This window comes from Protomyctophum bolini, assembly GCF_963924005.1.
Source record: "Protomyctophum bolini genome assembly, chromosome: 18".
NCBI classification, from domain to species: Eukaryota; Metazoa; Chordata; class Actinopteri; order Myctophiformes; family Myctophidae; genus Protomyctophum; species Protomyctophum bolini.
Window position 1 is genome coordinate 4708092 of NC_137879.1, and position 24742 is coordinate 4732833.

Genomic DNA, 24742 nt, shown 5'->3' on the forward strand with positions numbered 1-24742 from the left:
ACTGTGTTTGAGGCCCTGAAAAGGGGACCGTCATTGGCTGTTGCTTGCCGCCCTGCGTCTGAAACGGTCGAGAAATGACTTATAGTGTGCGCTGTGGGGGTCCCCAGTGGGTCCCTCTATTGTACTGTACTGTAGGCTACTGTACTGTACTGTCACTGTACTGTATATATAGATATTAGATAGATAGATAGATAGATAGGGGACCCAGGGACCCAGGGACACACATATGTCTATAGGAGTAGGTTGAATGAATCACTCAAAAATAAAAACACAACAATGAATAAATCTCGGTGGGTAACTGTAATTGTATAGCACTAGGACCCAGCAGCCAGCTGGCCGGTGCTGCAGACCTCTCTCTCTACGTTGGAGGAAGGAAGCAACACACACACACACTAGTACTAGTGCAGTTCACAGAATGAACACACCACACCACAATGATGCTGCTGCTTCTGCATGGAGGGAGAGCGAGAGAAACGAGGATTAAAACATAACAGCAATCTGTCGCCGGCCCAGCGCCGCTGCCGCCCGCCGCCGCCTCGGTAAATAAAATAATCCTCCGGGCCGTCTCCGGTACGTGTATTTAAACTGTTTCTTCTACTGCTGTGGGTGAGCTGCAACAAGACCGTTATGTGACCGTTTGAGAGAGAGAGAGAGAGTGAGTGTGAGTGAGTGTGAGAGAGAGAGAGCAAGAGATAGATGGATCTTTTTTTCCCCCCGTGTGGTTGCAGTGAGTGAGACGGTGAGACGCACAGGCAGGCACAGCAACGCTAATGACAGATGCATCGTGCGTGCTTCACTTTCTCCATTGCATTGAGAAGGAAGGAGGGAGGGAAGGAAGGGAGGAAGGAAGGAAGGAAAAAGGGATAGTCGTAGTCAGTCGTTGTTTGGATGGATGGATGGATGATGCGAGCCGCGGCCTAAAAATCTGTTTGTGTGTGTGTGTGTGTGTGTGTGTGTGTGTGTCACAGTGTGTGTGTTACTGTTTTTTCATCCCTTCTCTCTCTCTCTCTCTCCCATCTGTCGCTGCTGCTGCTTTAGTCTGTAGGATTTGACTGTATCGCTGCTCGCTGCTGGGTGTTGGTTGGTTGGCTGCTGGTCGGCTCGCCCAGTGGGAGACACAGACCGACAGACAGACCGACAGAAACGGGGAGAAGCCGAAGGTGACTCGAATCATGCCGTTGATGCTGTGACTGTCACTGTGAGTGTGACGGTCCCTATATACTGGCGCCTCTCAGTCAGTCAGATCTCATCTATAACTGGACCCCCCACCACCACCACCAGCACCACCAGCACCACGCCACGCACCGACCAATATGATGAAGACCGAATCCACATCACCACCATCCTCATCATCCTCCTCCTCCACCACCACCACCATGAAGAGCAGCAGCGGCTCGCTCCGGAGCCCGTCCCCGCACCGGAACGCCTACGAGGCGGGCATGCAGGCCCTTCGGCCCGTTAAGGACAACAATGCAGCCGGAGGGGGGGCCGCGGCCAACGGGGAGGTGATGCAGGAGGGCCCCGCCCCCCGAGGCCGCAGGTTAGGGTACAGTAGAGGCTATTTATTATTATAATATACACCTCACAATGCATATATATACGGCTGTTAAAGGGGCATTCCACTCATTTTCAACATTTTCACTATATGTCATTAGAGCAGGAGGTATGAAAAAAAATCACATGATTCACCATGTTAATGATTTTTTTCATACCTCTAGTTCTAGGAATGTGGGGACTTTTTATTATTTCAACACAACAGCTCTGACTGACTGAAAATGTTGAAAATGAGTGGAATTCCCCTTTAATTATTATGGGATGTATGTATGTATGTATGTATGTACGTACGTATGTTAGGCACCTCAATATTAAATTATCTATTGTTTGGACAAATCAAATCATCAAACTATAATCATCATCATCAAATCAAATCAATCATCATCAAACTATAATTAAGCCAATGTCTGAATGTCTGAATGTGTGTCTGGGTGTCAGAGACACTCTCATAGCCCCACACTGCCTGCACTTTTCACACATAATTGACCATAATAATATGGAGGTCTTAACCAAGCCCCTTTTTCCCATTCAACACATTACAAATTAATAATTACTTCATTAGTGAATTAAAACGCCGACTTAAAACGGGCAACCTCGCACCCTCACAAACCTCCGCCCCTTCAGCGACACCTGCATCACAGGCCACCGTTCTCACTGTTACCCCACTGGCATGCTTCCTCTAGCTACCGCCGCAACACAACAAAGAGTGCCCTATACAATTTGGCAACCGCCACCACGGCACACACACACACACACACACACACACAGCTACCGCCGCAACACAACAAACACAGTACACAGCACAACACCACACTTTCTTTCACCCGTTGCAACTACCTTGGCAACGCACGCGTGTGTGGGTCCATACACACACTGACGGAGCCACAGCTTAATTCACACCTTTCCTTTCGCCAGCCCAGCCCAGGTAAACAGTTCCTTCCAGCTACGTACGTGTGTGTGTGTGTGTACTTTGTGTGTACTTTCGCAACGCACGTGTGTGTAGCTACTTTCGCAACGCACGTGTGTGTGTGTGTAGATACTTTCGCAACGCACGTGTGTGTGTGTAGCTACTTTCGCAACGCACGTGTCTGTGTGTGTGTGTGTGTGTAGATACTTTCGCAACGCACGTGTGTGTGTGTGTGTGTGTGTGTGTGGCTCAATCATAGTTTAGGGGTCCTGCATGGGGGATGTCCCCAGCTACATGTAACTCTGTCAGTGTTGTATACATGGAACCAAATGGAGCCATTTACACTCTCAGAGTTTAATTAACATTGCTTTTACAATAGATTAATGGGGGTCTCGTGTAACTCCGAGACAGCGTGTAAAATGGACCCATTGACACTCTCAGATTTAACATTGCTTTTACAATATAAATGGACATAAACAAGAAGTTGAAGGGTAAATATGGGTCTGATGATTGATGACGTATACCAGGGGTCTGCAACCTTTTCGACATGAAGTGCTGTGTCTTTATTTTCTTGATAGTCAGCGTGCCATATCGACATTACGTTTAATTATGACACCACATCCAAATTATATATTTCCATCCGATTCTGATGGTTCACACACACAACTTTATTTTTTTCTCCTTCTTTAAAAATCATTTTCTTTCACATCAGCATGTATGATTTATAGACTACATTTGTATCTGTACCACTGTCTCTCCAGTCAGAGTTCAATGAATGTGACTTTAAATGAATGTAGAATTATGTGCAGGATGTAATTTGCATACAGATGTGAGTGGACTTAATTTGACTTTAAACCTTTTTATATACATTTAAGAGAAAAATCATCTCTCACACTTGTGCCAGTGATCACCCTCTGCTGTGCCTCTGCTGTGCCAATGTTGGCACCCGTGCCTAAGGTTGCCTACCCCTGACCCCTATACTGCATGTGCGTGTTCTTCAACAACGGAAGATTATATTTTCAGACGGGGTCAGACGTAGCAAAATACAGATAATTCTGGGGGTCCTTGATTTGGCTTTTTGACGACAACGTTACGCTCTCCTCCCCCGTCCCGTGTAGGTACGGCTCCAACGTGCATCGCATCAAGAACATGTTCCAGCAGATGACCACGGCGCCCCCTGGTGGCGCCGACGGCTCCGAGGGAGAGGACGTGGCGGTGGTGGCGGCCGCGGGCGGGAACAACGGCGGCGGCGGCGGCTCGGTCCGCCTGTCTCTGCCCAGGGCGGGCAGCCTGAACGAGAACGTCGACCACAGGTTGGTTTAGTGTGTTTAATAGGACTAGTGTTGTTTTTAACCCATTCTTCTGACCTGAGATCACATTCATACGAGGTTTCCACTGGACACAAAACACTGGTCTGATGATTAACCCATTCTGACCTGAGATCAGATTCATACGAGGTTTCCACTGACTGGACACACACTGGTCTGATTATCCCATTCTGACCTGAGATCAGATTCATACGAGGTTTACTTTCCACTGGACACACACTGGTCTGATTATAACCCATTCTGACCTGAGATCAGATTCCATACGAGGTTTCCACTGGACACACACTGGTCTGATTAACCCATTCTGACCTGAGATCAGATTCCATACGAGGTTTCCACTGGACACACACTGGTCTGATTAACCCATTCTGACCTGAGATCAGATTCCATACGAGGTTTCCACTGGACACACACTGGTCTGATTATAACCCATTCTGACCTGAGATCAGATTCATACGAGGTTTCCACTGGACACACACTGGTCTGATTAACCCATTCTGACCTGAGATCAGATTCTAAAAAATGTCAGTCGTTCTTCGATTTTTCAAAAATAGCAGACCTATAAGCTCATAGCGCGCCACTCGGTGGCGCGCTATGAGCTTGTAGATCTGCTATTTTTCAATAGCTAAAGCATAACATAGTTTGTTTTTAACAGCACATTTTCTATTTTAGTTTTAGTCATTTTAGTCTCTTGGAATAGTTTTCAATTAGTTTTAGAGTAGACACATTGTAGTCACCCCGGAATGTTTTAGTGTTTTAGTCTACTTTTAGTCGACTGAACATTATAAGATTTAAGTCGTATTTTGGCGTGCATTGATGCCGTCGTAATGACTGATTTTACACTTGCTGAAAATAGCCGATCTACAAGCTGCTATTTTCAGCATGCAACCAAGTGTAAAATGACTTATTCTGCATCTCTTGTCCACTAGTCCCTTCCTAACATTTTAGTCTAGTTTGTTGACAAAATCGACATTATATTTAGTCGTTTAGTTTTTGTCATCATAGCTTAGTTTTCATGTAGTTTCCATTACGTTTCCACAATAGCGCCACATTTTCACGATTTTTCGTAGCGCGGCAATGTTCTCTCTCTCCGGTACTTTCACGCCCACGTTCTGTAGTTGAGGTCTATATGTTTCTCATTGGCTGTACTGACAACCTATCGTCCTGATTGGCTGCCTCGTCTCTATAGGCACTATAACACACACTTTTTGCCTCGAGCCGACCTCTCAGCCATGGGATATAAGGCAGCAGCTGGTGATTAATTGATGTAATCAATTAATCAATATTACACTCGAGGGAGTGGTTTTTACGTCATTAATGCACTTCTGCGTCAAAGCAGAAGTGCATTTCACGCAAAAGCAGAAGTGCATTGCGTCAAAGCAGAAGTGCATTAATGACGTTAAATCACCCCCTCGAGAGTAATTATTGCAATTATACAACAGTTAAGGTCATTTACACACTGGCGAATTGGCGACGCGATGCGAATAAGCGATCTGAAAATGCGAAATATTGCATGTTGCAGTTCGCCTGCGAATCTCTGCAAAATTCGACACCAGAGCGAACAAATAAAGAGCGAAAACGGTCGCATATTCGCGCATTCGCCACTGATGTGGAAGCTTGCATTGACTTCAATTGGTTTAAAAAAAAAGCGAATTATTCGCACGGATAAATCGCGTCTCCAATTCGCCAGTGTGTAATGTAACCTTTCCCCTTAAAACTAAGAAAACGGCTGAAAACTTGTAATTTTTCAATGACAAGATGTAGACACTACAGCCACAAATGTCCCAAGAAACTATAGCTAGCCTCGCCACCGAGTCTGCTGCGCTCTGAGAGGAAAGTACGACTGAATTGTTTGTTTCGATTTAAAGGCGTTGAAATCATGTGGTTTGAAGCACGGCTAGAAAGACGTTCAACCGAATCGGATTGCTTCCTCAAAACGACCCGTTGTAATAATAATTCTTGTTTCTCCATCGCTTACTCTGCTTATACTCTGTGAAGCACTTTGGAGCTGCATGTCATGAAAGGTGCATGTCATGAAAGGTCCTATATTCTTCAAATAAGTAACGTTTTATTATTATTATTATTCACAGCGCACTGCTCAAGCTGGGCACCTCCAGCGTGTCCGAACGCGTCCACAAGTTCGACCCCAAGGCGGAGAACGGCGGCGGGGGCGGGCACCCGCGCGCCTCCTCGCCCAGCTACTCCAAGCTGCAGGAGACGAGGCGCATCTTCGAGCAGCAGCAGCAGCAGGAGAGGCAGGACAAGCTGGCCAGCACCAGGGTCCTGATGAAGGCCGACAAGGCTTCGGGGGGCTTCCAGGTACAGTTTACAGGGTCCTGATGAAGGCCGACAAGACTACTAAACTAGCAGTCTAGTGTAGCATATCATCGTTGGATGTCAGGAGCATCACACAGAAGCATCAAAAGTAGCAGATCTGCTAGGGTAGATGCCCTCAGAAAAACATGCAGTAATCCTGGTCTCTAAAAACGACCTCCCCCTGGCCAGCCGGGGCGCCTGATGGAGGGGAAAGGAACTGGTCGGAATAACGTGTCCCTTCCACGCGCTACGTCCGGCCGGGGAAACTCCCCCCTGTCAGGTGAAAAGAAGCAGCTTGGACTCCTCATGCATAGAAGGAGGCATGAGGTCAGTCCGCTGCCCCCCCAGGTTGGCAGAGGAAGTGTAGCGCCCAGGATTACATTAGATAATTGGCACTGGGCGAAAAAGAAAAACTGGGTTACAAAATCGTGGGATAAAAAATTAAGTAAAAAAAAAGTGTCGTGTTTCGAGCATGTAGATCCACTATTTTTTTAATTTGAATCCTGAGGTTTCCCACAGGACAAAGGCAAATTATTTTCTTAGCGATTATTCTATCGATTATTATTTTTTTGTTCTGTGAATTGAATAATCGAGGAGTCTGTTTAGTTACTTTTTTTATGCATCGACTAATCAACGCATTAAACGTTTTGTGTGTGTAAAAATAGTACATCTGTGAGCTCACAATGTGCTACGTTCTGTGATCCTGTAGAGGGGCTGGAACAATTACATATATTGTTGGGGGTCCTTGACATGAAAACGTTTGAAAACCACTGACAGAAACATGGGTTATTTTTCCAGAAAACTGTCAGGATTTCGAACACATTTGTAGAATCGTCCTCAGGTTTAAATGGGTTAATAATAGGGCTTTCACTTCTAGTCATTTTTACTAGTTGACTAGTTTACTATGGGTAGTTTATTTTGGGGAAATACATATTTGTACATTTACAAACTGTGTGCATTGGTGACTATATAATCTAGCTCAGGGGTAGGCAACCTTTATTATCAGAAGAGCCATTTTTGGCCCAAAAACGTATTACAATTCTATTTGGAGCCGCAAAATTATGTTTGCTTTAACAAAAGCAAACTTTAATTATTTGGGATTTTTCTGGTCTTTCAATATTACATTTTATTGTTTGCTAATTTCTCAAAGCATAGTATACTGTACCAGTAAGCCAGCAGCATTGGTGGTGAAAGAATAACTTTATGCCTCCTACAAATTCAATAATAAATTATGATTAAATGTAAAAAATAAATAAAAAATATACCTCTTATTCCTTTTCATACTTCTTTGCCGTAGCAACTGGGAGCCACGGGAGAGGGCCTATAAGAGTCACATGTGGCAGGGTCTCAGCTGCGTTCGCTTCCCGCGCTTGCGCGTCTTACTGGTTAATACTAATCTATCTGTGTTCCTCTTCCTTCCTTTCCCACAGGACGGTCACGGCCGTCTGGACGTGGCGCGCTTCAACGGCAGCACAGAGTCCCTAGACTCTCTGGACACCAGCGAGGCGGTGTCGCCCACCGTCAGCCAGCTGAGCGCCGTGTTCGAGAGGGCGGCCGAGCTCCGGAACAACCTGCACCGCCTCTCCTCCACGCCGCCACTGCCCTCCTCCCGGGGCGTCAGCGCCAAGGTAGGAAACAACCTCCACCACCGCCAAAAAGGGGTTGGTGTTTTAATCACTAAACTTTAGCTATTGAAAAACAGCAGATCTACAAGCTCATAGCGCGGCACCGAGTGCCGCGCTATGAGCTTGTAGGTCTGCTATTTTTTGAAAAATCGTGAAAATGTGGCCCCCAAAATGAACGTTTTTAACTCAGATCTTTGCATCTGAAGTAGGGTCCCTGGAACAATATATTTTCAGATAGGGTGTCAGCAGGCCAACTTCAGATAATTCTGACATGCCAAAAGGTCGAGAAACACTAACGTAGAAACATGAGTTTTTTTAAAGAAAACTGTCAGGATTTAGAAGAGATTTGTAGAATCTTCCTCGGGTCAACATGGGTTAAGAGAAGGAGGGAGAGACCCGCACTAGAGACCAGCGGGTGGCACATTTAGCCGCGGGTAACCGCAGTTTAGGGTGGATTTGGGTCAGTTCAATATATTATACGATACGTTAATATTGGATAAACCGCGGGTGAAATAATGCGGGAAATAAATGAATGGCATCTATCTATAATATGCTGCTTATGGTTGTTAAATCTCGGCGTGCGTGTGTTAGTAGTATTTTAATTACATCATTTTCCATGATCTGGCACACATCAGCCGCCTATGAAGTCGGGTCCTGTTGCAACAACAACAACAACACAGTGGTCTCCTACAGGCAGCTACGCTAACGTTGCTAACAGGCAGCTATAGTGAGACTGAGAGAAACTTAAAACTATTAGTAAAACAGAAGGGAGGATTATAGGTTTGGCGTGGTGGGACTGGGGGATATGATTAAGTTCTTTACCCTGCTGATGACCGCTGGAGATAATATGCTGTATGAAAATACGTTGAAATGTGAGAACGTGGACTGCGTGTTACCATGGAGATGGATATATATATATACATATACAACCACTACGTAACTCTGGTGAACTGTCCAGAGAGTGGTGAGTGACATTGTTTGTACAAGTACGTCTTTTAAATTTAATTTTAAAACCTCTCAGTTCAAGAGGTTTTATTTCAGAGTCAAGGCAACGTTGCGATCCTTCTTCGGGCATAAATGCGGGTCTCCTCCCTCCTCCTCTTAAAGGACCACTTCACCACTTTTCAACCTGTCTTCATATACAGTAATAGGTCCTCACTAATAATCATGATCTAGAGAGGGTGTCCTTTATCGTCATTATTGCACGCCAACACCCTCTCGTGTGATATTACTTAAATCCAAACTGTGCGGTCCAAATCTCCACCAGGTGGGCGTGCAGCTCAACTCCAAGCTCATCACCAAGAGGGCGAGCCGGGCCACGGCGGCCTTCCCCCCGCCCGCGTCCAGCGGCCAGGCGGGCCAGGAGGCGGGCCTCCAGGAGAGCGGCGGCCCTCCGGCGTCGCGGGGGGGCGGGCCCAGGGGGGCGAAGGCAGCGCTGTCCGGCGACAGCCTGAACAACCACCAGAACGGGAGCCAGAGGCAGAGCGACGGGGCGCCGCTGACCTCCGCCGAGGAGGAGCTCTCGGAAGACCGCGAGCGGACGAAGAAGACGGTCTCGGACGCGGGCGTGGAGGCCAAGGACGAGGACGGCGCCGGGGGGGAGCGGCGCTCCCGGGACGACCACGATCGCCACCGCGGCGGCTCGCTGGAGAACGGCGGTTCTTGGGAGGGCGGCGACCGCCAGGGCTCCTCGTCCTCGCCGGATAAGCCGGGGCCGCTGCGTACCGACAGAGAGACGAAGGAGGCCAAGAGGGGGACGGACGCCGCGGCTAGGGACGAAGACGGGACCCTAAAGGAGGGGGAGCCGGACTCGCTGGACATCAGCACGTACAGCGCGGTGGGAGAGGACTTCGGGGGGAGCCAGGCGGACGAGCAGGAGGAGGAGGAAGAGGAGGAGGAAGAGGAGGAAGAGGAGGAGGAGGAGGATGATAGCTACGAGCCTGAGTCCAGCTGTGTGGAGGTCAGCGGCCTGCCGCCAGAAGAGGACCCGCCGCCCTCCAGGAAGATCCGCTTCAGCGTCGACCCCATTAAGGTGAGACCCCCCCCCGGGCGCACACACGCACGTACGCGTGCTGCTTGCACGATTCTTGTTGCTCAAATGTGAATCTCGATTTTTTTCCCCCTCCACAAAAAATGTGATCACGATTTCTCACACGATTCTCATTTCTGCCATGACAATATTGATTGTCTTTATAGTCTGTAGTTTGCTGAACATTAACTACATTTAAAATGTGGCACCTGGAGACAACTAGTGTACAAAGTCTCTCTGTTGTAGCAAAAACACAAGAGTGACTGGAATGAACTGGACAGAGCCAACTATAGTGCTGCACCATTCCTGCATCAAATTTAGGAATGATGAGATTGCATAGGTTTCTTAATCTAGATTGTGATCTTTTAATTATTTCTGTGCTGGTAGCTGGTAGCATAATTGTAGTTAAACTGTGCCAGCGCCTTCGTCCACAGATGTGTTTGTGTGTGCGTGTGTGCGTGTGTGTGTGTGCGTGTGCAGATGTGTGTGTGTGTGCAGATGTGTGTGTGCGCAGATGTGTACTGTAATGTTGTGTGAAGGAAGTGAAAGTGTTACGATCCTATCGCACACAACCTTGCAAAAACGTGCTGTAATTTTATCATCATCACACGTACTGTATACAATAACCCATCATTGCTTCTGCAGTGGCTGTCGGATAAACTATCGTGATATTTGTACACATATATATACATATACGTATATATATTTCCCCTGATGGCTATAGGGAACAATAATGGCTCATTGTATCTGCGACGCGGTCGGAACTGGTATCTGTGACTATGGTTGTCTGATTGTGTTTCCAAATCCATATCGGTGCACATTGTCCCCCCAGGGTGTCATCAGTCCATTCCTGGTCTGATGACAGACTGTGAGTGAGGCTCCGTGTCTGTGAGCACTAATTCACCACCGCTGTGTATCAATTCACTGCCTCATTACACAGGGCAGCGGTGGCCGAACGGTTTGATATCGGAAGGTCGCTATAGTTCGTATCCCCCGGACCGGCACGTTAAAATTACCACCGCTGAAGTGCCCTGACTTGGACAAGGCATTGAACCTCTACCATGAAATGTTCTATGAGCAGGGCCTGGCTGTATAAACAAGTTATTGAGCTAAGTCCAGTTACCCTGCAGGGTAAACATAGTACCTTTCCTTTCCTTTCCTTACCAAGGCCCGCTGAGGTCCCAACCGCTGTTTTTACCGCTTGTCAAGGACCCCCAGATTGACACTAATTAGCCCTTTGAACCACCCCCCCCCCCCCATTTGAAAAGATATGCCAGAGACCCTCCCATAAGAGTTTTACGGCTCTAACAGTGATTATCTCAACCTGTTTGACATGCATATTAGTCTATATATAGACCCACGTTGAATGGCATTTATATCTCTGGGGATTTATATTGTAAAATCAATGTTGATTTAACTCTGAGAGTGTACACAAATGGAACCAAATGGACCCGTTAATATAGCCTGCTTTGGCCTGGCCCGGCTGAGCGGTCCAGGCACCTATAGACTGGTAATCCAGCCTGACAGCGAGTCCCGATCCCGACCACCTTTGCTGCTTGTCTCCCCCCCCCCCCCCCCATCTCTCTCTCCCCCTTACCTGTCAAGCTACTGTTGATGGGCAAAAAGCCAAAAAGATATATTTAAAAAAAAGATATCTCTTGTACTGCTATCATCATCATCAAACCCGGAAGTTATGCAGGAATGCCCACTACTTTCTGGCCTCGACAGCCCATTCATCCAAACAGAAAATTGCATGATGATTGCATTAAACCACTTTGCCTGTTGCTTTGCTACTCGATTTGCCACTCGATGTGCCGTTCACTTTAAGCATGCACACACCCTCTATTGTCAGAATAACTGCCATCACTTTAAGAACCATTTAAGCCCAAGACAAGACAAGACAAAACCGAACAGTGACGGCAGGTTGACACTAGTCAGTGTGTCCAACATGGGGTCAGCGAGTTGCCACTAATGACCCCCGGGGCCGGCCTGCATTCCCCCCCCCCACCACCCCCACCACCACCACCCCCACCACACCACCACCACCACATCAGACACGGGACGGCCCCCGAATGAGTGGAGCTGCTGATCCTTATCGGAGCTGCCTTCTCTGGTAATGATTGTTAGGATTGGGCTGGGCGGGGGTCGGCTGGGGGTGAGGGTGTGTGTGTGTGGGGGGGGGTTTGGCATTCCTATTGTGAGGAGAGAGGAGAGAGAGACATTGCTCTGCTCAGACCAGCAGTGAGAGCAGGAGGGGGGGGGGGGGTCAACAGAGAGGGGGGTCAACAGAAACCACCAAGTTGAGCAGCTGTTATCGTCGCCCGATCGAAATAAATTAGTGAGGTCAGATTCTGATTCTGATTGTGATGTATGTCAGGATAAATGTGCGTGACCGTGTGCAAAGAGCAAACGGAAGTGCTTTTGGAGGCTTGGCTTCCGCTGTATCGCTTGCAGCTCATTGGTCAGGGCTCATGGTCATGGTCATGGTCAGGGATTTCCGTTCTCCAGACTGTACTGACCGGAAACCTTAAAATTGCGGGAGGTGAGAAGTCACGCGAGACTAAGGAGATGGAGGGGCTAGCGTGGGGCGGCCATAGGCTTCACTCACACCTTTCCATCTAGCATTCAACATTGATGCATGCTAGATGTAAACCAAGGGTAAGTGCCAATGCATTTCCAATGGAAGTCACATGGTTTGACACAACACTTTTGTCGTACGGCTTTCGGCTGTGTTTCGACTGCCCCCCCCCCCTCCCCCTCATACAACACAAATGTTGTGTCAAACCATGTGACTCCCATTGGAAATGCATTGCGTCAGTCAATAAGTCTCATGCATCGGCTATACATCAGTCTGTTGTAAAGGTGTGAGTCAGGCCATAGGCACACACACACACACACACACACACACACACACACACACACACACACACACACACACACACACACACAGTATAAGCGTCAAAGTGTCCTTGAGCAAGACACTGAAACCCAAACTGATGCTCCTGATGTGCAACTACAGGTCTGTGCCTCATGCCTAACATAAACATGATGGTATTGATGCGCCATCCTGTGGGAGGGTTATCTAATAGTCCAATAAACAGGCTGTACACTTAAAATCATGGATTCACAAGATCTGGCATTTATTGATTGCCCATAATTATCCCAAATTGAATGGTTGTGTGGTATACATGACCATTCAATTTGCAATTCAATAGCAAAGACACATATGAAAGCAGATACGACCTGTATACATCACGAATCAGATTCGATCATATCAGTCCGCAGATCGGGGGGGCCCTCGAAGCGCAGGACAGACGCTTGTCTGACGTGTATATCTTTTTCCCAACACTATATACTAGCAATCTTTCTTGTCACTCTGTGACCTTGCTTGGGCACAGCTCAGCTGCACACTCTTAAAGTAATAGTAACTGCTTAAAGGGTCTACTTTCCCCCATCAGTATGGAGCGAGAGGCGCCCGGCGCTCTATAAATGTACCGTCTGTGATTGTATGAAGCCGTGCAGTGAGAGACCAGAGCACAGAGAGAGAGAGAGAGAGAGAGAAGGAAGGAAGAGGATGTTGGAGTTGATTTAAAGAGTCTGGCAGTGCAGTGCGGTACAGGGGCCGGTGGGCCGGGGGTGTAATGACCCAGAGACCGCCGTCGCTTTCTCAGCTCTGCTCGCTGCTCTGCTCTGTGCCTCTGTGTGCCTGGAGCCTTATCATAGCCTAGACAGACACTGGCTCCTGACACTGTACGACACACACACACACACACACACACACACACACACAGACACACACACACACACACAGTCACACAGACACACACACATATCGCTCCCTCATATCATCCAAGCTAAGCGGGTCGTTCCAGTAGAGATGAAGAAGTCCTAGCCATGGTGAGGTCTCACAAGGTCACCTGAAATGTTTTAGTGTTTAGTGTCTAGTTTTAGTCGACTAAGTAACATAACATTTTACATATACAATGTATTTTGGCGGGCCTTGATGCCGATTTTACACTTGCTGAATGAACATATCAGATCTACAAGCCCGACAGCGGTGGCCGAACGGTTTGCGGAGCGGTCTTGATATGGGAAGGTCGCTATAGTTCGTATATCCCCGGACCGGCACGTTAAAATGACCACCGCTGAAGTGCCCTTGAGCAAGGCATTGAACCTCTACCATGAAATGTTCTAATATATGAGCAGGGCCTGGCTGTAAACAAGTTCTTGAGCTTAGTCCAGTTACCCTGCAGGGTAAACATAGTACCTTTCCTTTCCAGCTTGTGTATCAGCTATTTTCAGCATGCAACAAAGTGTGAAATGACTTATACTGGATCTCTTGTCCGCTATAGTCCCTTCCTAACATTTTAGTCTATAGTTTGTATTTGTTTGACGGAATTATCAATACATATTTAGTCTTGGTTTTAGTCCTCGTAGCTTAGTTTTCATTTGGTTTCCATTTTCGTTTACGTCGGTGGAAAACAAGGTAGTCAACAAACTATTTTCTTTGTCATAGCATCAGTGGACGAAGTCAACACTGCCGCTGTGAGCCCTTCACTCCAGTGTTGCCAACTGTCGTGAGAGAAATAAGCCAACCCCACCTCCAAAAAACAAGCCAAAACAAACCCTATAATAATATGACCATATATAATCCTAATAAAAAAAGATTTGATGCATTTATCATTATAAATACTATGCATGTCTATGATAATGTTTTAGTAATTTATTATACTAATAATTAGCCTATATAAAGAAAAGAAAAGGGGTGGCAGCGGTGGCCGAGTGGATTGTGGAGCGGTCTAGATACCAGAAGGTCGCCAGTTCGAATCAGCGGTCCGACTCGTTAAAATTACCACCGTTGAAGTGCCCTTGGACAAGGCATTGAACCACTACCATGAAATGTTCCATGTACAGGGCCTGGCTGTAAACAAGTATCTGATGCTTAGTCCAGTTACCCTTGGTAAACTTGATTTACCGGAACGCATTTCTTCTTTCTTCTTCATCTCTGGAAAAAAAGAAGCCAAAAGTCGCGGGATATATAAGCAGACTTGGCAACCATGTCACTCTCTCTCTCTCTCTCTCTGTGTGTCGGTGAGGTCTCTCTCTCTCTGTGTGTCGGTGAGGTCTTTGTTATGGAGATTGATGTGGTCAAACTGCATGGGCGTAGAGAAGGGGGGGTCCTTTTATTTTTTTTTATTCTAGCCCATGTCATCATCATCACTGTACAACAGTCATGCCACTGTACGCCTGGGCCTGTGTCCAAGACAAGTCGCACATACAGTATCACTCCCCCCTCCCCCCCCCCCCATAGAAAAAACAGGAAGTGGCCATTTTTAGCGCATACTTTCCCACCAAGCCACTCTAGTGTTTTCAGCAGCTCGGCTCTCGGCCCACAATTAGGGCTTGTTGTTGTGGCGTGAGTTGTGCGTGAGTACGCGTGTGAGTGCGCGTGTGAGTGCGCGTGTGAGTGCGTGTGTGCGTGCGTGTGTGCGTGCGTGTGTGCGTGCGTGTGTGCGTGCATGCTGAAAGCAGAGTTCTAGAAAACACCAGTAGTACTATACTAGCCCATTTTGGTGTGTTAAAGCATTATGTTATACTTTAGCTATTGAAAAAATAGCAGATCTACAACAAGCTCATATTATAGCGTGGCACCGCCGGTCTGCTTTTATTTTATTTTAATCGTGAAAATGTACCTCAAATCTTTGAATATATATATTCTTACAGAATGAAACATTTTAACTCAAATCTTTGAATATATATATTCTTACAGAATGAAACATTTTAACTCAAATCTTTGAATATATATATTCTTACAGAATGAACATTTTAACTCAAATCTTTGCTTCTTTCGACATCAACACCATGTTGTCTTTTGAAACGGTAGTGAAAGTGTCCAGAACGGAGGATGAACGCTGAAGTCAAGAAAGTATATTACAGACACAACATGTTTCTATGGAGGGTGTGATGCGTGTGACATCATCATCAAACCAGGAAGTTATGCAGGAACGCCCACTGAGTGGCAAAAAACTACTTTCTGGCCTCGACAGCCCCATACATACACATTGTGTGTGTGTGTGTGTGTGTGTGTGTGTGTGTGAGTGTGTGAGTGTGTGTGGCAGCGGTGGCCGAACGGTTTGCGTTCTTGATATCGGAAGGTCGCTATAGTTCGTATCCCCGGACCGGCACGTTAAAATGACCACCGCTGATGAAGTGCCCTTGGACAAGGCATTGAACCTCTACCATGAAATGTTCTATGAGCAGGGCCTGGCTGTAAACAAGTTCTTGAGCTTAGTCCAGTTACCCTGGGTAAACATAGTACCTTTCCTTTCCTTTGTGTGTGTGTGTGTGTGTTTCTCTTTCACTCTCTTCTCAAACAGGCACACATAATAGCCTGCCTGGGCCTACGGTTCACACTTGCTCTCTCTCGCTCTCTCTCTCTCTCTCTCTCTCTCTCTCTCTCTCTCTCTCTCTCTCTCTCTGTCACCAGTATCACGCCCGGTGTGTGGTGGTGTTTTTTTTTCTTACGTTGGTAAAAAATAGCAGCATTGTAATCATCACAGAACCGCCCCCCTATTCTCTCTCTCTCTCTCTCTCTCTCTCTCTCTCTCTCTCTCTCTCTCTCTCTCTCTCTCGTTGAACACAGGAAGCAGCCACTCACGTCGTCCGTCTCATTGTGTTTGTGTGGTTTGGTGGTCTCTGTTGTCTCGTTGCGTTTGACTCGTCCACACCAGGACAGTTGGCGGGAAAGTATAATTTATAAGACCTTTTACTGCGTTATATTACTTATATAAATCATACTAATAACTCCCTTTCAGTGTTTTTACACTAACCTTTGAATAAGAATCACGGCATCGTTCGTAATCATGAAAATCCTGCTAAAAACATTCCAGTCTTCTGAAATAATTATACATTCAAAGATTTGTGCCGCATTTTCACGATTCTTCAAAAAAAGCAGACCTACAAGCTCGTAGCGCACCACTCGGTGGCGCGCTACGAGCTTGTAGGTCTGCTATTTTTCAATAGCTAAATCATAACATAATGCTTAGTTAAAACACCAAAAGGGGTTCCCGCCCAGAATGGGCTAAACAACAGCAACACATAGCAATGGCAGATGGATGCGTCTCTCTCTATGAAAAACCCTGTTGACTCCAATTGAACTCAGTTTCCCAGAAGCCCTTGCAGAAGCCAGTGATGGGTCGATTTCCTGGTTTACGTCATCATAAAGCGTCGTCCTCGTCACAACGTCGGCAGCAAAGCCGGTATTTCTTACAAGTTATCCAAAAAAACCCGGTGAATAAAACATATAAAAACGAATAGTGGGTTTAGCGTGTTCGGCAGGGAAATACATTCAGAATGCAACGAGTCATCCAGTCCAAATAGATTGAGGTCCTATGAGATGGCTCTCAAAACGATCATTCACTTTGGCAGTCTGTTTTTCGCTCATTGATATTCTGTTGATTCAATACCATTAATATTTTCATGAATATAATCAGACCTTCATATGTGCAAGAAAATAATACCAACAATAGCATTAACTAACATTACAGCAACAACGACATAGCAACACAAAAGAAAATCAAGGATAAAATAAATAAATAAAATATATACATATATATATATATATATATATATATATATATATATATACACATACATACATAAAATAAATAAAACGCCTACGTAGTATGCCATTATTAGTATGTCTTCACACAGGTTTAGTCTCACATAATTTCCTTTCTCACACGTAGTCACGTACACATCCAAAGGTCAATCATCAAATATCCATTACTGTGTATAGTATCCGTTTCTACCAGAAAGACAATGTTAAGTACATTTACTCAAAGTATTTTTGAGTATATTTTCAGGTTTTTTGTATTCTTTACACGTTTCTACTCCACTACCTCTCAGAGGCGAAATATCGTACTTATCCCACTTATATAGGCTTATCTGACTAGCTAGAGTTACTTTGCCGGTTCGAATGATTAACACAAGACATGCATTAATTAACCACTTTAATTGTACTTTTGTCTATTCAAAAATATCATATCTACAAACAAGCTCGGCGTACTTTGCGATACACTTTTGGATCCAGAGACGACGGACAGGCGATAATCTCTAGTGTGTTTTCACCACTCCCACTCACTCTGAGACGGAAATAATCTGATTGGTGTTAACTCATTCAGCACAGGAACCCCTTTGGGTGTTTTTAAGCATTAAAAATCACACCCGTGTGAAGTGAGGGGCGCTAATATATTAAGGTCTAACTCATGTTGATTAGGTGATGTAAATGGTGTTGTAAAAACAAACGGTGCCAACTCAAACATTAAACGCCCTTAACAATAAAGAGCCGATATGACGTAATGAGGGACAATATGACGTACATTTTCCCTTCATTGTCAATGGCGTTTTTTAAAACCAACGTTGAACTAAAAACAAACATTAAACCTGTATATAGGAGGGCCTAGCGCCCCTCAAAAATAGCAGAAACATAGCAGATCTACAAGCTCATAGTGCGGAACTCTGTGCCGGAGCTTGTAGATCTGCTATTTTTTTAAAAGTCATGAAAATGTAGTGCATATTATCTTTGAATATACAGTATCACCATGGGTTCTTATGTCTCTCCATCTCTCTCTCTCTCTCACACACACACACACACACACACACACACACACACACACACACACACACACACACACACACACTCTCTCCCTCTCTCTCTCTCTCTCTCTCTCTCGGGGGTTTTTGCTGCCTACGCATCTCTTTAACACACAAACGGAGCTGGCATGAGTGCCGGTCACAGAAGAACCCCCTATGGTTCTTCTTTATTCATTTAAATTATTTATTTTGCTTATATATATACTGCATCCTCAATAGTAATGTTATAACAAAGACATGCAATGAGGAGGAGGGGGAGGAGGAGGAGGAGGAGGAGGGGGGGGGCGGGGGAGGAGGGGGAGGAGGAGGAGGAGGAGGAGGAGGAGGGGGGGGAGGAAGAGGAGGAGGAGGAGGAGGAGGAGGAAGAGGCTATTGAATATCAGCGAACCAGCATGCGAGGTAGAGAGAGAGAGAGACAGAGAGAGATGATTCTTTCTATTCCCAGACTGTGCAAAAAGCTAAAGAAGAGAATGCTAGCGTCTACAATAAAAAGGACGCATGCATGCAGTTGCAGTGCAGGCAGGGTTTCATGTTCACTGTTCTCAGGTCAGCCTCGTGGAGAGGTTATATATTGTCATTGTTTCATGTTCACTGTTCTCAGGTCAGCCTCGTGGAGAGGTTATATATTGTCATTGTTTCGTGTTCACTGTTCTCAGGTCAGCCTCGTGGAGAGGTTATATATATTGTCATTGTTTCATGGTCACTGTTCTCAGGTCAGCCTCGTGGAGAGGTTATATATATTGTCATTGTTTCATGTTCACTGTTCTCAGGTCAGCCTCATGGAGAGGTTATATATTGTCATTGTTTCATGTTCACTGTTCTCAGGTCAGCCTCGTGGAGAGGTTATATATTGTCATTGTTTCATGTTCACTGTTCTCAGGTCAGCCTCGTGGAGAGGTTATATATTGTCATTGTTTCATGTTCACTGTTCTCAGGTCAGCCTCGTGGAGAGGTTATACTGTGGTCCAGAGAGAGGGCGATGCCATGCATCACTGTCTGGGTGTCAAGGTGCTCTGCTGCACCCCCCCCCCCCCCACCCCACCCCCTTATTGGGACTCCATACACATAGGCAGTGGTGGAAAGTAACTAAGTACATTTACTTAAATGAGTACTGCACTCAATGCATCAGTGTCTGTGTGTAAAAAGTGCTCTGCAGCTGAACTCTGCTGCCTTATTTAGACTATGGGGTTTTTTGAGTGGTGCAACCAATTCAATTCAATTCAAAGGGCTTTATTGGCATGAGAAAACATACGTTTACATTGCCAAAGCAGAAAGAACAATACAGTAATACAATCAAAACAAGAATGATGTACATTTGAAGGTCAGAATCTTCAATAGATCAAATTCTATATGTACCAAGATCACTCGATGCTGGTGTAGTGCAGGAATATATACACAATGATTAGTCTTTAGGGTGGTTGTGTTCCATTTGATATCCTTCTCCTATCACAGCAACTCACAAATCTTGCTGCTGTGTTTGCACATTGTTGTACTTCGCCCAGCAGATATGGGAGTTTTTTTGTCATTGGTCATGTTTTCAAAATCTCTGTGTGTGTGGTTGTAATCTGTGGGAAGTATGTGTCTCTGGTGGGTGGGTGGCTGAATAGAAGTATAGCAAAGTAAGTACAGTAAAGCAAATGCACCTCAGTCAAAATATTGCACGTTACATCCACGTAAACGTATACTTAGTTACTTTCCCAAGGTGCTGCCATTGCCAATGAGGTCGTTACTGTGCAGGGAGGGAGAGCTATGTACAGTAATGCATCACGGCGTGGCAAGGTATTCTGAAAACGCCCATCATTTGGACACCGTGGGTTTTTTTCTTTCTTTCTTTGCCCACAGGAAGGGTGGGAGGGAGGGGAGGGGAGGAGGGGGGGGAGGAGACGTAGACTTGGTTATCAGCAAGGTCACACTGGCCCCGTTTCCATCTGCCCTGCAGTGGTGAAGCCACGCAACGCGCACACACACACGCACACGTGCACGCATAGTAGAGAGAGAGAGAGAGAGTACCCACCCACTCAGGTTACTGCGTCAAACCGGCGGGTGGGTGGGGGAGAAGGGGGAGAGGTGTGTGTGTGTGTGTGTGTGTGTGTGTGTGTGTGTGGGGGGGGGGGGTTACATAATATTACTGTCATCGTGTCTGAGTGCTGTTTGTCTATTGTCTAAAAAAACCTGCCCATTATTACCGTGACAAGTTAAATACATGTAGTGTCTTCTTGTTGTGTTCTGGCTGCTCTCCCACATGCTTCACCTGCAGCATGCAGACAGTGTGTCATAATTCTGTTATTATTATGACTCATAATAACAGAATTATGACACACTGAAGAACACTCATAATTTATGTAGTGTTCTTCAGGACTGTAGTACCGCCTGGTGTCGTTTGGATGTTTGTCTGCAGCCTGTAGAGGACATTTGGAATACACTGTTTTCTGTCCCATTTTTATCTTTACTGACATTTTAGCTGTGGACTGAGGGGGGTCTTCCCATTGTCTCATGTGTTAAGACCCACCGGCAAGGCAGCGGTGGCCGAACGGTTTGCGGAGCGGTCTTGATATCGGAAGGTCGCTAGTTCGTATCCCCGGACCGGCACGTTAAAATTACCACCGCTGAAGTGCCCTTGGACAAGGCATTGAACCCCTACCATGAAATGTTCTATGAGCAGGGCCTGGCTGTAAACAAGTTCTTGAGCTTAGTCCAGTTACCCTGGGTAAACATAGTACCTTTCCTTTCTTTCTTTATGTGTTAAGACCCACCTACTCTCCCTGAGGGAGTGGATGAAGGTATTTAAGCTGAAGTCTGACTGAATAGAGTTGAGTTGAGTCAGTATGTGGTGTTCCATTGTAACGCTTGAATGCTGTCTTCGTATTCGAATACTACATTCTAATGAATTGTGTCTCATTGTGTTGTTTAACTGTGTTATAATAAGTGGCTCTCCAAAATATTCTATAACAAGCCCTAAAGTCACAACTGTTGCTCCCCCGAGGCATGGACACTTTCACAAAAATGAGAGAAACGGCTGGATGGCACTTTGTACACCCGCCTTCTAATGAGAGCGCGATATCTCTCTTCCTAGTGATGCGCCATCCTGTGAGAGGGTTATCTAATAGTCCAATAAACAGGCTGTACTCTTAAAATCATGGATTCACAAGATCTGGCATTTTTTGATTGCCCATATTTATCCCAAATTGAATGGTCATGTGATATGCATATGAACAGCAAAGACACATATGAAAGCAAATACGACCTGTTACATCACGAATCAGATTCGATCATATCAGTCCGTTGATCGGGGCGCCCCTCGAAGCACAGGCCAGAGGTTAGTCTGTCCTGGAGAATTCTGACGTGTCTCTACTTTTCCAGACACTATATAGGAATCTTTCTTGTCACTCCGTGACCTTGCATTGGGCACAGCTCGGCTGCACACTCTTAAAGGAATGGTAACTGCTTAAAGGGTCTACTTTCCCCCATCACTAGCTTCTCTAATGTACGGCGACCTTCCCTGTGTTTCTTCACTAGTCCGATCCTGAAGAACACAGTTTGCCGGGCCACTGCTACAGAGCTTGATCATGAGGTTATTATATCTTTGCCTTCTTCAATTGAAGTCCTGCCTCAAAGCAGACCAGAGGTAGAAAAAACGTTCCCTGATGTCATCGCTATAGGGACACATGAGGCATCAGTAAGCATGAACTGGGGATGGCAATGAAGGACCGGAAGGATATATGTGACCGCTTCTGACCGAGGCGAAGTCATTGGAAATGTTTTAATTTTAGTTTTTTTCATGTCATATGAAAGCAGGGAATCATAGCTTCAAACTGACATATTGTTTGTTCAGTTTGACCCACCAGTTTTGGAGATATGGCTTATAGAGTACCGGTAAATGTCTTGCAGAAAACAGAGAGTTGAGAAAACAGGCCTGAAAGGTTCACTTATGTGGTCTCTAACATTACACCTAGCTACATGTTTAAGCATTTATTTCATATTTACATGTTGATTTCAGCTCTGACACTTATTTCAGACATTGCTCTAGTATGTGAAGAGTCTGCCTGTGGTCCTAGTATTAACTCATTTTGGATTAAAACAAATTAAATAAAACTCCTGTCCTCGCCATATGTGACTAAAAAAAGAGTCACATATGGCAGATTAAAGAGGTCTTTTTTTCCCACCAATCGACGTTGAGGCCTAATCAGGAGTTTGACCAGGGATAGGCCAAGAGGTGGACATTGCTCCTGTCTTCATGTCTTTATGTGTGTAATCTTGTTTTTGTTCTTTTGCGCTGATGTCAAATTTCATTTCAGTGTGAACCGACAAAGTACTATATCATTGTGCAGGAGGCAGCTATACACACACACACACACACACACACACACACACACACACACACACACACACACCAGTCTTAACCTATTCTGAACGGGAACCCATTTTGGGTGTTAGCATCATGTTATGCTTTAGCTATTGAAAAATAGCAGATCTACAAGCTCATAGCGCGCCACCGAGTGGCGCGCTACGAGCTTGTAGGTCTGCTATTTTTGAAAAATCGAAGAACGACTGACATTTTTTAGAATCTGATCTCAGGTCAGAATGGGTTCATCAGACCAGTGTGTGTCCAGTGGAAACCTCGTATGAATCTGATCTCAGGTCAGAATGGGTTAATAGTGGTGCCAGCTCACGGCAGAGACATCTAAAAAGATAAGTCTTAATTAAAAAGACAAAAGAGCAACATGGCCGCCGCACACACTGATAGCCCAAAGTGCCGATTAGTATTTATTATAGGACGCAGAGTATAAGAAACCAATGTTTTAATTGGCAGTTGCAACTGCTTTCCTTCTTCAGGGTATGAGTGCTATATCAATATCCTATCATTCACGGACGCCCACTTTTTTATGCTTTTCTCCAGTAGCTCTGCCTCCCTCCCTCCCTCCCTCCCTCCTTCCCTCCCTCCCTCCCTCCCTCCCTCCCTCCCTCCCTCCTTCCCTCCTTCCCTCCCTCCCTCCCTCCCTCCCGCACGTCATTCGGCTGTTAGCTTGACCTGATTCTGTCTCTGGCTGCCCACCGCTGTACGTCCCAGGGTCAGCCAGCTCTGCTACACCTTTAACGCATTCTGGACGGGGACGGGTGTTTTTAGCATTATGCTATATGCTTTAGCTGTTGAAAAATAGCAGATCTACAAGCTCGTAGTGCGGCACCGAGTGCCACGCTACGACGAGCTTGTAGATCTGTTTTATTTTTATTTTTTTATGCTAAAATCGTGAAAATGTATAGCACAAATCTTTGAATGTATACTGTGTATGCTTTTAACTCTAATCTTTGCTTCTGGAAGGTTCCAATATTTTCAGATGACGACCAATTTTCATATAATTATTGGGGGTCCTTGACATGAAATAGTTTGAAAACCACTGCCGTTGATTTAGAAGGCATTGGTAGAATCGTCCTGGGCTCTAAATGGGTTAAGGGAACTGCTGCTGCTGACCGGCAACACAACACAACACAAGCCCTGGCAGAAATGAGACATGGCTGACCCTCTGGAGCGCTACCAACGCAACCGTTTCCATGACGAAGAAAGCCTCCACATCCAATATATTGACATGCTGCAGGAGTAACACTACTCGCTAGCTAGCGGCCTGCCTGGGGGTGCATCTTAATTTTGTGTGGGTTTCTTTTCTTTTTTTGTGTGTGTGTGCCACACCGTGGTAGTCTGCCGACAGGATTGGAATTTTGGTGTGGTATACGCCTATACTTCAAAACAGCAGATCTACAAGCTCGAAACGCAGCTACTTTTTGAGGCCTGACGTCGAAATAAAAAAAAAACCTTCTAAATCCTGACAGTTCTGGAAAACGTCATGTTTCTATATCAGTGGTTCTCAATATTTCATGTCAAGGACCCCACAAAATATATGTATTTGGCCGCCGACCCCCATCTGAAAATATGTTGTTCCACGGACCCTCCTCCCAGTAGCAAAGATTTGAGTTAAAAACTCGCTCTGTAACAATATATAGTAAAAGATTTCAGACACATTTTCACGAATTTTCTAAAATAGCAGACCTACAATCTCGAAACGCAGCTACTTTTTGAGGCCTGATGTTGAAATACAAAAAATGTCTTCTAAATCCTGATAGTTTTTGGTTCTCAATATTTCCGCGCTATGAGCTTGTAGATCTGCTATTTTTCAACAGCTAAAGCATAACATATGCTGTAGTTAATAGTACGGTATGATAATTTCCTGAAAAGTACTAGTTTTGGACATTTTGATTTGATTTGTTTAGACGTCGTCATGCAAAGAAAAATAAAACACAAGTTACATCATGTTCATCTAGGAAGTGTCAAGGA

At 45.6% G+C, this 24742-nt stretch overlaps 1 protein-coding gene across 2 annotated transcripts in view; it reads left to right on the plus strand.

Annotated features, from left to right (window-relative positions):
* Nucleotides 1-423: 423 nt before the first annotated feature.
* The window catches only part of LOC308333372 (neurabin-2-like), a 67652-nt gene continuing 43333 nt past the window's right edge, over nt 424-24742 (plus strand). The window contains exons 1-6 of one of the 2 annotated variants that reach the window (XM_080789746.1): nt 424-539; nt 1039-1546; nt 3580-3774; nt 5880-6108; nt 7536-7733; nt 8998-9762. In XM_080789746.1, coding sequence (XP_080645872.1) covers nt 1314-1546; nt 3580-3774; nt 5880-6108; nt 7536-7733; nt 8998-9762 — 1620 coding nt within the window. In that variant the 5' untranslated portion in view covers nt 424-539; nt 1039-1313. Of the gene's footprint in view, nt 571-1038; nt 1547-3579; nt 3775-5879; nt 6109-7535; nt 7734-8997; nt 9763-24742 lie in introns of both variants that reach the window. The other variant, XM_080789745.1, reaches the window with a different exon arrangement.